The sequence below is a fragment of the Malaclemys terrapin genome, chromosome 25 (genome assembly GCF_027887155.1).
Source record: "Malaclemys terrapin pileata isolate rMalTer1 chromosome 25, rMalTer1.hap1, whole genome shotgun sequence".
Classification (NCBI taxonomy): Eukaryota; Metazoa; Chordata; order Testudines; family Emydidae; genus Malaclemys; species Malaclemys terrapin.
Window position 1 is genome coordinate 735,738 of NC_071529.1, and position 14,806 is coordinate 750,543.

Below are 14,806 nucleotides of genomic sequence, written 5' to 3' on the forward strand. Positions count from 1 at the left end.
TGTAAACTCTGGGCCTGCTGCCGCCCTCCCTCTCCCGCTGCCCATCCCTGCATGAGGCTGCAGGGCGGCAGGCAGCGGGGGCGGTGTTGGCACGCAGGTCACTGGCAGAGCATGGCCCATGGGGGGCTGCAGCGCAGCTGGGGTTGGAGTGACAACGGAGCCCCCTTCCTCCCCAACGCAGCTGTGGTCGCTAGGAGCATCTCCTGCCCCTGAACACACAACGGGGCCCCTGGACAGGCCGGCCCCATCCGGCTCCTCTCTTGCCCTTCTGTCCCTTTTTCTCCACCCGCTCCATTTTCACTTGCATTAGAAACATCCAATTGGGGGAAGAAGCACTGGCTGGCTGAGATCAGCCACCTTGCTGGCTCTACACCCATAGTCACATCCCTGCACTGTATTCACCCCGGCTGCAATGCAGCCACCTCTGGGGCAGAAGGTGGCAGCTGTTCACCGGCACACACCACGGTCCAACAGTTCAGGACACAGAGAACAATCCATAGTGAGGATTCGGCCTAGAGCCTGATTCTGCCACCCTCCGGAGCCAGAGCAGTACCTCCCTGAGCCAGGCACCCTCCGCTGGCCCTGGCCCTGGCCCTGGCCCTGCCCCACAGAGTGAGCGTGTCAGAGCAACCCCGTAGGAAACCGGGAGACAAGGGCACCTGGTAACAACCCCTTCGCGCTGGGAGGGTGCAAGGACCCTCCTGGGCTTTAACTCAGCCGCCAGCCCCTCCTACCATAGGGCCTGCTCTGTGATGGCTCCCGGCCCCTCCCAAACACCCGCGAGCTCTCCTCAGCCTGTCTGGGAGGGAGGAAAACGGGGGAGCTAACGGCCTGCTCTGCTCCCAGGGGAGCCAATGACAGGGAGCGCCTGACCCAGTCCCGAGCCCCTGACCTGGCTGGAGTTGGCCCAGGCTGTAGCCAAGCAGGGCACAGAGCTCATCTCACCAGCCCCCTGGCTCTGCCGTGCCGCTCGGAGGGGCCGTGACAGCGAGGGCTGGACGCTGCCATCGCCAAGCAGGGCAAACCCCGCGCATCGCTGCTCGGCAGGACCCTGCCGCTCACGCCCCTTGCAGCTGGCCAGCCCGGGGTCTGGGAACAGGCCAGGATTAAACCACGAGGCTGCCAGGAGGCTGCGGCCTGCACCTCTCCCACCATCATTGGTCTGATTTCCTCTGAGCAGGCTTCGTGGCCTCCTGACAGCAGTAGGAAGCTGTTTCCCTGTGAGGTTCTGTCCCTCCCGTGCCCCCAGCTCCTCTGGCTACATCTGCCTGGTGCTCAGTCAGCAGGAATCAGTTCCTAGCCCTCAGCACGAAGGGGGGAGACATCAGCCAGCCCCGCCTGTGTTCAGGGGCTCCTGCCTCCGGTTCCATCAGCTGCTCTCTACGTTAGCCCAGCCGCAGCTCCTGGGCGGGCCAGGGCATGTGGTGCAGCGCTTTTGCCTCCCCGTGCCCGCCGCCGGTGTGTTGGGGAGCAGGCCCCACTGCAGGGGCCAGGGAACAGAAACCCTGCTCCTTTGGGCCCAAGCTCGTCTCCCTCCCTGGAAGCCTTTCACCCTGATCTCCAGGAGGCCAGTGAGGGATGTGTGTGTGGTGGGGGCCAGTGCTGAAGGAGAGCTGCTCTCCACAGCATCCCCCCGCTCTTGCAACTCCACAGGGGTCTCCCTGGGCCAGACCATGGGCACTGTCAGCATTAACCCTGGGCAGACTCGCACTCAGGGCCTCTCCTACCTCTCCTGGGGATGCCTGGGCCTGAGCCGGGATCAGGGCCTCAGCCATCCTAGGGGCTTTGAGATCTGGGGCAGGTGGTGGGGTGCAGCCAAATCCCGCCCCTTGGCTCCAGGAGGCAGTGGAAACTCTGCAGCTCCCGGGCCATGGATTTGACCCTTTCTGTGGGCATGAGCTGGGCCTTCGATTGCTTTGCCTTCCCCGCCTGCCCTCCCTGCGCAGCCTCCTAGGGAGCCGGTGGTAGGGGGTTTCTGGGTGGGCCTAGCACAGCCCTTTCTCTAGGGGAGCTCTGGCAGCCTCAGCAGGGCCTCAAACCCCACCAGGCTCTGGAGCAGTTCAGGAGGCCTCTCCCACAGACTGCAGTGGACCAAGGCAGACGGGAGAATGGACAGGGGCAGCGGGAGGGAGAGACGGGGCTTGGCCGAAGCGCTAGCCTGCGGCCTGCACCGGAACGGTGTGCAGCAGCTCTAAGGGACACTGGTTACTCTAGCTCCTCAGTTAGTCTTATTAACTCCGCTCCCCGGCAAGCGAAACACGTTCCCTCCGTGTGGGTCCCTCGCAGCCGCTGGGCCCTCCTGGTTCCACATCGGAGGGGCTGAGTGTCTGGCGGGATCTATGCTGCTAGTGGTCTACAGCTACATGCTTTCCTCTGCCGACCCCTTAGTCCTTGTGCTCCTGGGTGGATTCCTTGATCACCTGTGGGCAGACAGAGGGCGAATGTTACCATCACGGCCAGTCACTGCCCCCTCCACTGGCGGGATTTCCTTGGCTCAGAGCCAGCCGAGGGGCCCCCCACTCTCCTGTCGGGGATTTGCCCCTGTGTGGAGCCTGGGCTGGCCCGTGGGTGGGGTGGTGGGTTAGCACCTCGGGGCTCCCTGAACCCGGGCCCCCACTGCCATGGCACCCCGGGTTCTTTTCCCCGCACGGTCCCTGGAGGCTGGCCTGCCCGTCCGGATAATGTTAGTGACCCCCCGGCAGGGCTCAGTCCACCCAGGTTAGCAAAGTGCTTGGCTGGAGCCCCTGGGATGCCAGAGGCCCAGAGAGGGTGTTACCGCTCCGGATCCTATGGAGCCAGCCTGGCTGCTCCCCGCCCAGCGCTCCGGCGGGCTGCTACAGCTTGCTGGGATTCGCAGCTCCTCCGTGTGCCAAGGCGGCATGTGGGCCACTCACCCCCTGAGGCTGGGTCACTAACATGCCAGCTTTGTCCCTCCGTGCCCGGTGTCAGGCAGGGTCACGGCCCAGCCTGGGGCCTCCGAGAGCCAACATGCAAAGTCAGGGAGGTCAGTGAGGAAAGCCACATGCTGCCAGCTGGAGCCAGTGAGCACAACCCAGGAGCAGCAGAGGGGACTGCAGCCAAAGAGCCTTCCCGGGAGGGCAGTCACCAAAGCCCCTGGCAGGAGCATGGCGGGGAACCTCCCCCCCTTCGCGGGCCGGCAGAGGGAGAGACGGATGGCTGGCTGCGCAAGCTCTGTCTGTGCACCTGCAGGTCGCCTGGCCAGGCCAGAGCTCCGCATGCCTGGCTCCCAGTCCCCTCCCGGATCCATCCCCAGAGCTGTGTCAAGGGAAGCTCAAAGTGGTGCAGTTTTTATGTGTGATCTGATCAAAGTGTCTCCTGCAGGGCTTCCCCTGGGGCGATCTAAAACTCTCCTGCCCTCTATCCTACCCCCCCTCCCTGCCCCCTTACCGCGTTGCCTGGAGCACCGGTGGCTGGTGGCGCTAAACCGTGCCGCCTGGCTGGAGCCAGGCCATGCCACCGCTGCCACCACCACCACGCAGCACAGAGACCGGGTCAGGCCTTTGGGACTGGGAATAGCCGGAATATTGCTGTGATTTTTAGTGTAACGTGACCATCTATCACATTGTCCAGTTTGCCTGGCTGGCAAGATAGACTGGAATGCCCAAGGGGACTGTCTGTGAGTCCACGGTCAGACGATTATAGTGTTTTAGGAGGTCACTCTCATTACTGGGTTGGTGAAATCTAATGATAGAACGTACAGTACCACCCGTTTGGGCTCTCTGCCCTGCTCTTTGACAGTCTGCCCTGAGGTTGGCACTCATGGTTGTGAGTCGCTCCAGGCAGTGCGGCAGTGGGCAGTGTGGCGTGTTATGAATTGTTGTAATGAGCCATAAAGTGTCCCTGTTCAGTCCATGTTTTTTGGTATCTAGCAGAGTTATGAATTGAAGTTCCGAGGTTCATTAGTTTGTAACCCCACACTGCCTGCTACCCTTAATTACCCACTTCAACCCCTTTATGCATAATAATCTAACCTAGAACTGCCTGCTTCATTTCAGGCCACCGCCTCCAACATGCCTTAATGCTTCTGCTTAACAAGCTCTCCCCATTTGTGTTTAGCTGGGATCTCAAAGTCCCTTTCCCAGACCTGAAGAAGAGCTCTGTGTGGCTCGAAAGCTTGTCTCTCTCCCCAACAGACGTTGGACCAATAAAATATATTCCCTCCCCCACCTTGTCTTTCTCATATCCTGGGACTGACCTGGCTACACCAGCCCTACAAACAGTCTAAGGACATAGGAAGGGTGGGAGAAGGGAAGGATCATTCACCCCAAGTTACAGATTAATTAAAAGCCTTGCCCAGCATCACACAGTCTGGGGCAGAGGTGGGACTTGAGCCAAGATCTCCAGAGTCCCATGCGGTGCTGTAACCACAGTGGAAATGGTTGGAAATCAGAATTTCTATTTATCTGCAAATTCTGATTTTCAGAGAACAATTAGTTCAGAGTCAGAACAAAGAGCCATTTCCTGTGCCACACAAACTCCAAAACACAGGGCATTCTGGGACCATCAAATCATTGCATTCTGATCATGGTAAAAGTGTGGCCCTTTGATAAGGTAAAAACATGTTCTTACTCCGTAGTTCTGATTCATTTTGTTTAGACTTTGATATCACATTAAATATTAAATACAATACAATAGTGACTAGTAAACATAATATACCATTAAAGCAATGTTTGAACATAATACAAAAGTCCAAGTGAAATGCCTTGAAACACGTCAGAATGAGATGGCTTTACCATATCAAAATGCTTTAGTATTATCAAAATGAAACATTATCGATCTGGTCGAAATGAAACGAGAAAATCAAAACATTCATTTCAACTTTCTTCTGTCAAAAATGGCACCAGAATGACTGAGGCCTTGTCTACACTACAAAGTTTTGTTGGCAAAAGTTCTGCTGCTTTAATTAAAACCACTGTTGCATCTCACACTAGCTCCTTGTGTCAGCAGAGCGCATCCACACTAGCAGCTCTTGCATCGACACAGAGAGCAATGCACTGTGGTAGCTATCCCACGATGCAACTGGCCGCAGGGTGCTTTGGGAAGGGTTTGCAATGCCTCCTGGGGCAGGTACAGCGTCACATGATGCAGGTTTCTCAATCCCATCGGATTGTCAGCTGCGTTTAACTGAAGTGTGTGGGGGGAGGGAGAGGAGAGTGGTGGGCCTGGGGTGGGGAGACAGCAGGCTGACCGACCTATCCTGAGACGGGGGGAGGGGGACACCAGGGCCGCCCAGAGGATTCAGGGGGCCTGGGGTCTTCGGCGGTGAGGGTCCTTCCGCTCCGGGTCTTTGGGGCACTTCGGTGGCGGGTCCCGGAGCGGAAGGAGCCCCCACCGCCGAATTGCTGCTGAAGACCCGGAGCAGAAGGAGCTCCGGATCTTCGGCAGCGGGTCCTTCACTCGACCTGCCGCCGAAGACCCGCCGAAAACTCTCGTGGGGGCCCCTGCAGGGCCCGGGGCCTGGGGCAAATTGCCCCACTTCCCCCCCGGGCGGCCCTGGGGGACACCCTGAGCAGCTCTGTGAGCTCTCCCTGCTGAGGAATGTCAAAGCAGCAGGCAGTCCCCTGCCCCCTGCCCAGCCCACAGCAGCACCCTGCCTGCCCCTGTGCTCCCAGTGCAGGGCAGAGCGGAGCATTGTCAGGATTTGCTCTTTGTTCCCCAAAGGGAGCAGCACGCTCAGCTGTCCGATACTTCCTGGGAGCTTTGCAAGGGGAGGGGCGCATGCCTGCCGGGCGGCAGAGCTCAAACCAGTGAGCAGCGCGGTCACGGCGGGCATTGTGAGCTACTGGCGGAACAAACCAAACCGCAGTGTCTACACTGACGCTTTACGCCTCTCGTTGAGGTGGTTTTATTTTGTTGGCAAAACAGCAGAGTTTTGCCACCAAAAGTCGCTTTGTAGCGTGTACCCCTCCCCTGTAGTGTAGACAAGGCCTGATTTCGATGATCCCGCATTGACCAACAGAACCTGGTCCACTGAATTGTCTTGCCCAGCTCTCCCGCACAGCAGTACGGGTCTGTCTCATCTTACGCGGGGGTTCCCTTCCGCGGCTAGCGCGTCAAGCGAAAACCGCGGATAGCCAAAACCCCACTGAGTTCAATGGCGGGCGAAATGGCCTGTACTACAGGGATAGTATTAAAATTGTTATTTTTCTCTTTTTTGTTTTTGTTTTTGCCGGCCGCGTAAAGTTGAAATCGCGCATGTTAAATGCGCGTAAGATGCGACAGACCTGTACTTCCTTCCCCAGTGCCTGGCCTGCCATACGCCCCAGCCTCGCTGGGCACCTCACCAAACACACTAGCGGGGTGGCTGACTCGGCAGGCAGTCGATTAGTGGTGAGATCCACCAACAGAAGAACCCCCCTGCTTCTCCCCAGGAAAACGCTGCCCCCACTAGGCCATTTCAGCTGTACAGGTCAGCAAGGAGGCACAGGCCCATCACCCCCCAGGACCAGGCCCATTCAAGGCCCATTACTTGGAAGCCCCAGACAACAGGGAACTGCATCATGGCAAGGTCAGGTGGTCTCCAGCAGGCAGGGGTGGGGATGGATGACGGGGCAAAGGCAGGGGAGACCATCTCCTACCTCTGCATCTCTGCCCTCCACAGGTTTGACCACGATGTTCCTCTTCAGGTGAGCCTCAGACACTGACTTGGTATCCAGGCTGGTCTCTGGGGGGAAGAGCAAACGTGGTCGTTGTCTCCACCTTGAGAAAGCCCAGCCAAGCAGAACAAGGCAGAACAAAGCACCTAGGGCCACACAGGCTGCGAGGTCGGGCTAGCTCTGGGCCTGAGCTGAGATTCCCTGCACATGGCACAGGAGCCATGAAACATGTCCTGCCGATGGCTAACAGCCCTTCCACACTCACAGGGCTCCGAGCTCTGTGCTCCCCTCCCCTGACTCACACCGGGAGGGGAGCGGCCCACAGCAAGTGGCCCCACAAGCCCACACAGCACAGGTGCTGGAACTAGGGGCGCTGGGGGCTTGATGTGGTTTCCATCATAGGCAGGGTTTAGTTTGGTTCAATGGCTCTCAACACCCCTCACTGTACACATTGTCCCAGCACCTCTGGTACCCTGCGGACTCCCTGGGGCTGTCCCCTGGCATGCACCTGGCTGGGCTGCCCCTGACGTGATACCGTTTGTTCGGATGGGGCTGTGGAGTTCGTGGGCTAGGTACTGCGATGGCACCGCACCCTAGCCCCCTGTCTGTGGGAGCTGCCCCGTGGTGGGAGAGTCACCATGGGTCTGGCCTGCCTGAATTCCTGCATGGCCCAGGGCGAGGCACAGCTGCTCCGAATCTCCACCTCCTCCTGCCCCAACATACCCCGAAGCTCTGGGTTCCCTGGGGCTCCCCCATTGCAGGGTCCCCCTGCACCGCAGAGCAGGGTGCAGTCAGAGAGAAGTGGCTTCAGGGACACTCTCATGGCTCCTGTACCTGTTACAGGGTCCCCAGGTCACCAGGCTGGGTCCCAAAGGAGGCCACGGCGCAGGCTTCCCTTCACCTGTACCTCCTGGAGTCTGGCCTGGCTGGAGACAGGGAGCATCTACCTGCTGGATGGGCTGGCCCAGATCAGACCAGTGGGGCCCCCAAGCCCAGGAACCCGCCTCCCACTGGCGCCAGTGACAATACTCAGACTTTACGCCCCAGGCTCTGGCGGGTGGCATGGTGATCCCTGTGTGGCACAGAGTGGGGAAGGGTCGCCCAAGGTCACGTAGCAGGTTAGTGACAGAAGCAGAGCCGGCTCTCCTGGCTCCCTGTCCATTGAACTGTGCTACCAGCCCTGATGCGTCAGAGGAAGATGGGGGAAACCCCACAATGCAGCTGGCCAATTGCACAACTCTGTGCATTAAGGAGAAGTTCCCCACAGTCATCAGCTTAGGCCCTGAAGCATGAGATCTGATGGCCCCCATATTAGCACCTCTAGCTGCAAGTGGCCATCACATTACCCAGCCCTTCCTCCAGTCCTGGCCCAGAGTCAGAGCCTGTGCGTGGGGGAGGCAGCGCCATGGCAAAGTGATTCCACACCCGGACGTGAAGGCGCGACGTAGTCACGACCACCCATCCCATCCCTCCTCCCTTGGGGCGCGCAGCATCCTGACCTCGGATCTGCAGGTTGGAGAAGGTCTGCACGGGGATGGTGATCCTGCAGAAACAAGGCAAATGGAGAGGCACAGGTGTGAGATGGGCCACACAAGAGGCACTTCCCAGGCAAGGCTGCCTCTGACTCACTGAGAGAAGGGAGGCCTTTGTGGGGAGACCCACGTGACAGGCCCAGCTCGTCAGAGAGCTCGAGAACAGCCAGGTGACAGTAGGGTTGCCAACCCTCCAGGAGTGTCCAGGAATTAAAGATTAATCTTTAAATATTATGTCATGTGATGAAACCTCCAGGAATCCATCCAACCAAAATCGGCAGCCCTAGGTGACCAGAGGCCCATTCCCACCACGTACCCAACCCAGCCATATACCCTCAGCGTCTGGCTGTCTAGACGCTTCTGCTTGCACTGATGCTCTTGAGGTCAATGGGGTTGCAGGGGGACAATTGACAGTCATTCGCTTCCAAGAGCATATGGGAGAGATGGGCCCACGCTGCCAGGCTGGGATCTGGGCTAGCTTTCCTCCAAAGGTTAGGAGAGTTTGGATCCAGGGTTTGGTTCAGGCCCTTCTCTAAGTGACAGAGCATGACACCCCGGCCACTCAATCCAGCAGTGGCCTGGAGCACCTGTTAGCTAAGACAAGGGGTGCTGGGTTGGCAGCCCTGGGCACCGGTGTCCTCTGGGTATCCACGGAACAGGTTCCTCAGAGTCCCCCTGAAAGAATGAATTCGCCTTCCTCATCCTGCCATTGTCCTCACCCTGGAGGGACCCCTTGGATGGGGGAGGTAAGGCCTGGGGATAGCCTCTAGCGCACCTGGAGATGGTTATTAGCACAGCAAGAGAGGCAGTGGTCCCCCAGGGGTGCATCCCTCCATCCATCTGCAGGAGGCTCACCTGCTTTCCTCTCCCTCTAGGAGCTTGCGGTAGGTGGCAATCTCAATGTCCAAGGCCAGCTTGACGTTGAGCAGGTCCTGGTATTCCTGGAGGTGCCGAGCCATCTCCTCCTTGAGGTTCTGGATGTCCTCCTCCAGCCGGATGACTGTGTCCTGGTAACTGGCTGTCTCAATGGCATAGCGGTCCTCCATCTCCCGCAGCTGCCTCTCCAGGGATTCATTCTGAGAGGGGCGGGGATGAAGGGCTGTTACTAATCTGGATTCTCCCTGCCTTCAGCTGTTCGCCCACAGGGATCATGTCATCGTTGGCAACATGGTGCCAGCAGACCAGGATCACGTGATCCTAACAGGGATCATCAAGCTCCAGGGCTGCTACGGAGAGGCCAGTGTGGGCTGCCCCACTGGAGCACGTAGTCCAGTCCCCCACCTCCTGCCTGCACCAGACCAGACACTCATTCGCTTCAGCTGCTACTCTTCCTCCTTGCCCTGCGGGAGCAGACCCCATCCCCAGCCCAGCGTCCTGCCTCTGCCCTACGGGAGCAGACCCCATCCCCAGCCCAGCGTCCTGCCTCTGCCCTACGGGACCAGACCCCATCCCCAGCCCAGTGTCCTGCCTCTGCCCTACGGGACCAGACCCCATCCCCAGCCCAGCGTCCTGCCTCTGCCCTGCGGGAGCAGACCCCAACCCCAGCCCAGCGTCCTGCCTCTGCCCTGCGGGAGCAGACCCCATCCCCAGCCCAGCGTCCTGCCTCTGCCCTGCGGGAGCAGACCCCATCCCCAGCCCAGCGTCCTGCCTCTGCCCTGCGGGACCAGACCCCATCCCCAGCCCAGCGTCCTGCCTCTGCCCTGCGGGACCAGACCCCATCCCCAGCCCAGCGTCCTGCCTCTGCCCTGCGGGACCAGACCCCATCCCCAGCCCAGCGTCCTGCCTCTGCCCTGCGGGACCAGACCCCATCCCCAGCCCAGCGTCCTGCCTCTGCCCTGCGGGACCAGACCCCATCCCCAGCCCAGCGTCCTGCCTCTGCCCTGCGGGACCAGACCCCATCCCCAGCCCAGCGTCCTGCCTCTGCCCTGCGGGAGCAGACCCCATCCCCAGCCCAGCGTCCTGCCTCTGCCCTGCGGGAGCAGACCCCAACCCCAGCCCAGCGTCCTGCCTCTGCCCTGCGGGAGCAGACCCCAACCCCAGCCCAGCGTCCTGCCTCTGCCCTGCGGGAGCAGATCCCAACCCCAGCCCAGCGTCCTGCCTCTGCCCTGCGGGAGCAGATCCCATCCCCAGCCCAGCGTCCTGCCTCTGCCCTGCGGGAGCAGATCCCATCCCCAGCCCAGCGTCCTGCCTCTGCCCTGCGGGAGCAGACCCCATCCCCAGCCCAGCGTCCTGCCTCTGCCCTGCGGGAGCAGACCCCATCCCCAGCCCAGTGTCCTGCCTCTGCCCTGCGGGAGCCGACCCCATCCCCAGACCAGTGTCCTGCCTCTGCCCTGCGGGAGCAGACCCCAACCCCAGCCCAGTGTCCTGCCTCTGCCCTACGGGAGCAGACCCCAACCCCAGCCCAGTGTCCTGCCTCTGCCCTACGGGAGCAGATCCCATCCCCAGCCCAGTGTCCTGCCTCTGCCCTACGGGAGCAGACCCCATCCCCAGCCCAGTGTCCTGCCTCTGCCCTACGGGAGCAGACCCCAACCCCAGCCCAGTGTCCTGCCTCTGCCCTGCGGGAGCAGACCCCAACCCCTAGCCCAGTGTCCTGCCTCTGCCCTACGGGAGCAGACCCCATCCCCAGCCCAGTGTCCTGCCTCTGCCCTGCGGGAGCAGACCCCATCCCCAGCCCAGTGTCCTGCCTCTGCCCTACGGGAGTGTGACGGAGCAGGGAGCAGGGCAGATTTGACCTGGGAATGTTGCAGGGGGGTTGCAGTGGGGATGTGGGACTTCCCTTAAAGGAAGCTACCTGAGCTGTAACCTGAGCCAGGAACGGGGGTGGGGAGAATTAACACCTTCTGCCCGGGAGACTGAACAAAGGAGAGGAGCAGCGGGAGGAGTTGGGAGTTTAGTTTCGGTTGGGGCTGGGTGGTGCAACGCAGGGAACCCCAAGCTGGGGTCTAAGCTCCCTGAACCTCCCAGAGGGACCTAATTGAGGGGGTCTGGTCGTACCTACACGCTCTGCTTGAGACTGTGTTCCTGTCCTTAAATAAACCTTCTGCTTTACTGGCTGGTTGAAAGTCGCAGTAAATCTCGGGAAGAGGGGTGCAGGGCCCTAACTCCCCCACACTCCGCAACAACTGGTGGCAGCGGCGGGATCTACTGCACCCCGTGGACGGCGCTTCCTGCAGTAAGTGACTGGGGAGCAGTAAAACGAAGGGGGATTGACGGGGACCAGGCCGGCTGAAGAGTGGGAGAGAGACGGTTATTACCCCTGGGAGTGTGTGACCAGCGAGAAGGACTTTTGCAGTAACAGGGTCCCCCGGGGGGATCGCAGCGAGTGGTCCCAGGGGCGGAGGAGTCTGCAGCTCGACCCTGGCAGAGAGGTGGTGACCTCGAGAAGGGCTGGCACACTAGGGGTCCCCCTGGGAACTGTGGGGAGCTGTGAGCACACAGGCCGGTGAGTGGCCAGCAGGAAGATGTATGCCAAGCGGCTTAAGAGCGACCTGGTGGAGCTGTGCAAGCAGAGGCGGCTGCACAGTGGGAGGCTCACCAAAGAACAGCTCATTGCCCAGCTGGAGGCGGAAGATCGCGCGAATGAACTGATCCCTGTGTCTCAGGGAAGCAGCCTGGCAAATGCAGCGCAGGCACCAGTGTCTGTCCCAGCTGGGAGTGTTCAGCCGGCTGCTGAGGGCTTCCCGAGACCCCTCCTTACTATGCCTAGGGGAAGAGTGGGGAGGAGCCCAGCAAATACCGAAGGCGCCGTGGCCCCCCCGGCCACCAGGGGACCCTCCCGGCGAAGCTCGCCGGCCAGCAGAGGATCCTCCCGGCGACGTTCGGCATCCGTGGAGCGGAATTGGCTGGAATGGGAGAAAGAGCTAAAACTGAGAGAGCTGGAGGATCGTGAACAACAGAGACAGCATGAACGGGAGGAGAAAGAGAGACAGAGACAGGAGAATGAGAGACAGAGACAGCATGAAGAGAGACAGCGTCAGCATGACCTGGAACTGGCGAGATTGAAGGGCAGCGAACCCCCGGCTGCAGTGAGTGAGGGGGGACCCAGGACTGCACGGAGCTTTGATAAGTGCATCATGGCCCCATACAAGGAGGGGGAGGACATGGATGACTTCCTGGAGGCCTTTGAGATGGCCTGCGAGCTGCACCGGGTTGATCCCGCGGACAGACTCCGGGTCCTTACCCCCTTACTGGACCCCAAAGCCGTGGCATTGTACCGCCAACTGGGAGAGGCAGAGAAAGGGGACTACGAACTATTCAAAAAGGCCCTGCTACGTGAGTTTGGGCTGATTCCTGAGATGTACCGGGAAAGGTTCCGGAGTCAAGATAAAACCCCTGAGATCTCATATCTGCAACTAGCCGTCCGCATGGAAAGATACGCCAGCAAGTGGGCTGGTGGGGCCCAGACGAAGGAGGACCTGATTAAACTGCTGGTACTGGAGCAACTGTATGAGCGGTGCCCATCCGACCTGAGGCTGTGGTTGGTGGACAGAAAGCCAGAGAACCCGCGACACGCCGGGCAACTGGCTGATGAGTTTGTAAAAAGCCGGTCAGGGGGTGGCAGGGAGGAGCCCCAAAGGAACAGGCCCGCCGCGATGCAGAGAGAGAGTCACCCTGGGACCTCCCAAAGGGGGAATATGGGGAATCCCCTCCCACGGGGAATGCCCAGCATCAGGGACAACCGACCGGCTCGAGGGGACCCATGGGACCTGAGCTGCTATTACTGCGGCCGAAGAGGCCACGTTCGGGCCCAGTGCCCCAAGCTCAAGGACAGACTGAGCAGACCGAACCCGCACCGGGTTAACTTGGTAGAGGCCCAGACGGACGAGGGGCAGGCTTCCCACGCAAGAGGGGCTGGCAGCTTATCAACTGCTCAAGAAAGAGAAGGGCCCCCGGCCAGCTTCTCTGGGGGGCCAGATGCTCCGGATTCAAAGTTCTCCGTTTACAGGGTTGGCGCGGGGCTGTCCCTGCGGAGCGAGTGCCTTGTTCCCCTGGAGGTGGATGGGAAGAAAGTTTATGGATACTGGGACACGGGCGCAGAGGTAACACTGGCCCGGCCCGAGGTGGTGGCCCCAGATCGGGTGGTGCCCAACACCTTCCTGACCCTGACCGGGGTGGGCGGGACCCCATTCAAGGTTCCCGTAGCAAGGGTACACCTGAAATGGGGGGCCAAGGAGGGCCCCAAGGACGTGGGAGTGCACCACCATTTGCCCACTGAGGTGTTGATGGGGGGGGACCTAGAGGACTGGCCAAGCAGCCCCCAGACCGCCTTAGTCGTAACCCGTAGCCAGAGCCGGCGAGGGGCACTACGCCCTGACCTTGGGAAGGATGTCCCACCGGAGGCACCGAACCCTTCCCGGGTGGGGAGGGAACACCCAAGGACAGGCCGCAGGGTGGCTGGGGCTTCCGACCCAGCCGACGAGAGGGAGCAGGTCCCCATCCCTTCCCCAGCCGCCGAGTTCCAGGCCGAGTTGCAGAAGGACCCCTCCCTGCGGAAGCTAAGGGGCCTGGCTGACCTCAGTGTGGTACAGACCATGAGGAGAGGATGCAAGGAGAGGTTCCTGTGGGAGAAGGGGTTCCTGTACCGAGAGTGGGCTCCCCCGGGGGAAGTGGAGTCGTGGGGGATCAGGAGGCAGCTGGTGGTTCCCCAGAAGTTTCGCCACAAGCTACTGTACCTGGCCCATAACATCCCTCTCGCAGGGCACCAGGGGATCCGGCGCACCAGGCAGAGGCTGCTACAGAACTTTTACTGGCCCGGGGTCTTCACCAATGTCCGGCAGTACTGCCGATCCTGTAACCCCTGCCAGAGGGTGGGGAAGGCCCGGGACAAGGGGAAGGCAGCATTGAGACCTTTGCCCATCATAGAGGAGCCTTTCCAGAAGGTGGCCATGGACATAGTGGGACCTCTCAGCAAGACGACCCGGTCTGGGAAGAAATACATCCTGGTGGTGGTAGATTTCGCCACCCGCTACCCCGAGGCAGTGCCCTTATCGTCCATTGAAGCAGACACTGTGGCGGATGCGCTGCTAACCATTTTCAGCCGAGTGGGGTTCCCCAAGGAAGTCTTAACGAACCAAGGGTCCAACTTCATGTCGGCCCTACTCCGGTGCTTGTGGGAGAGATGTGGGGTCCGGCACAACTGGGCCTCAGCATATCACCCCCAATCCAACGGGCTGGTGGAAAGGTTCAATGGGACGCTAAAAATGATGCTAAAAACATTTATGAATCAGCACCCGCAGGACTGGGACAAGTACTTACCTCACCTGCTGTTTGCGTACAGGGAGGTACCCCAGGAGTCTACCGGGTTTTCGCCTTTCGAACTGCTATATGGAAGGCGGGTAAGGGGGCCCCTGGACCTAATGAGAGACGAATGGGAGGGAAAGGCCACTCCTGACGGAGAGTCGGTGGTGGAGTATGTCCTAACCTTCCGGGAACGACTTGCCGAGCTCATGGGCCTGGCCAGGAAGAATCTGGCCAGAGCCCAGAGGAAGCAGAAGGTCTGGTATGACCGCACAGCACGGGCCCGCGCCTTCGCCACTGGGGATCAGGTGATGGTCCTCATCCCCGTGAGGAAAAACAAACTCCAGGCCGCCTGGGAAGGGCCCTTCAAGGTTGTCAAGCAACTAAACGAGGTAAACTATGTGGTGGAGCTGTCAAACC

At 60.4% G+C, this 14,806-nt stretch overlaps 1 protein-coding gene across 1 annotated transcript in view; it reads right to left on the reverse strand.

The window, feature by feature from the left end:
- Nucleotides 1-588: 588 nt before the first annotated feature.
- The window catches only part of GFAP (glial fibrillary acidic protein), a 36,492-nt gene continuing 22,274 nt past the window's right edge, over nucleotides 589-14,806 (reverse strand). Inside the window, exons 6-9 of the mRNA XM_054014684.1 lie at nucleotides 9,005-9,225; nucleotides 8,117-8,160; nucleotides 6,600-6,685; nucleotides 589-2,420 (exon numbers count right to left, since the gene is read on the reverse strand). Coding sequence (XP_053870659.1) covers nucleotides 2,385-2,420; nucleotides 6,600-6,685; nucleotides 8,117-8,160; nucleotides 9,005-9,225 — 387 coding nt within the window. The 3' untranslated portion in view covers nucleotides 589-2,384. The remainder of the gene's footprint in view (nucleotides 2,421-6,599; nucleotides 6,686-8,116; nucleotides 8,161-9,004; nucleotides 9,226-14,806) is intronic.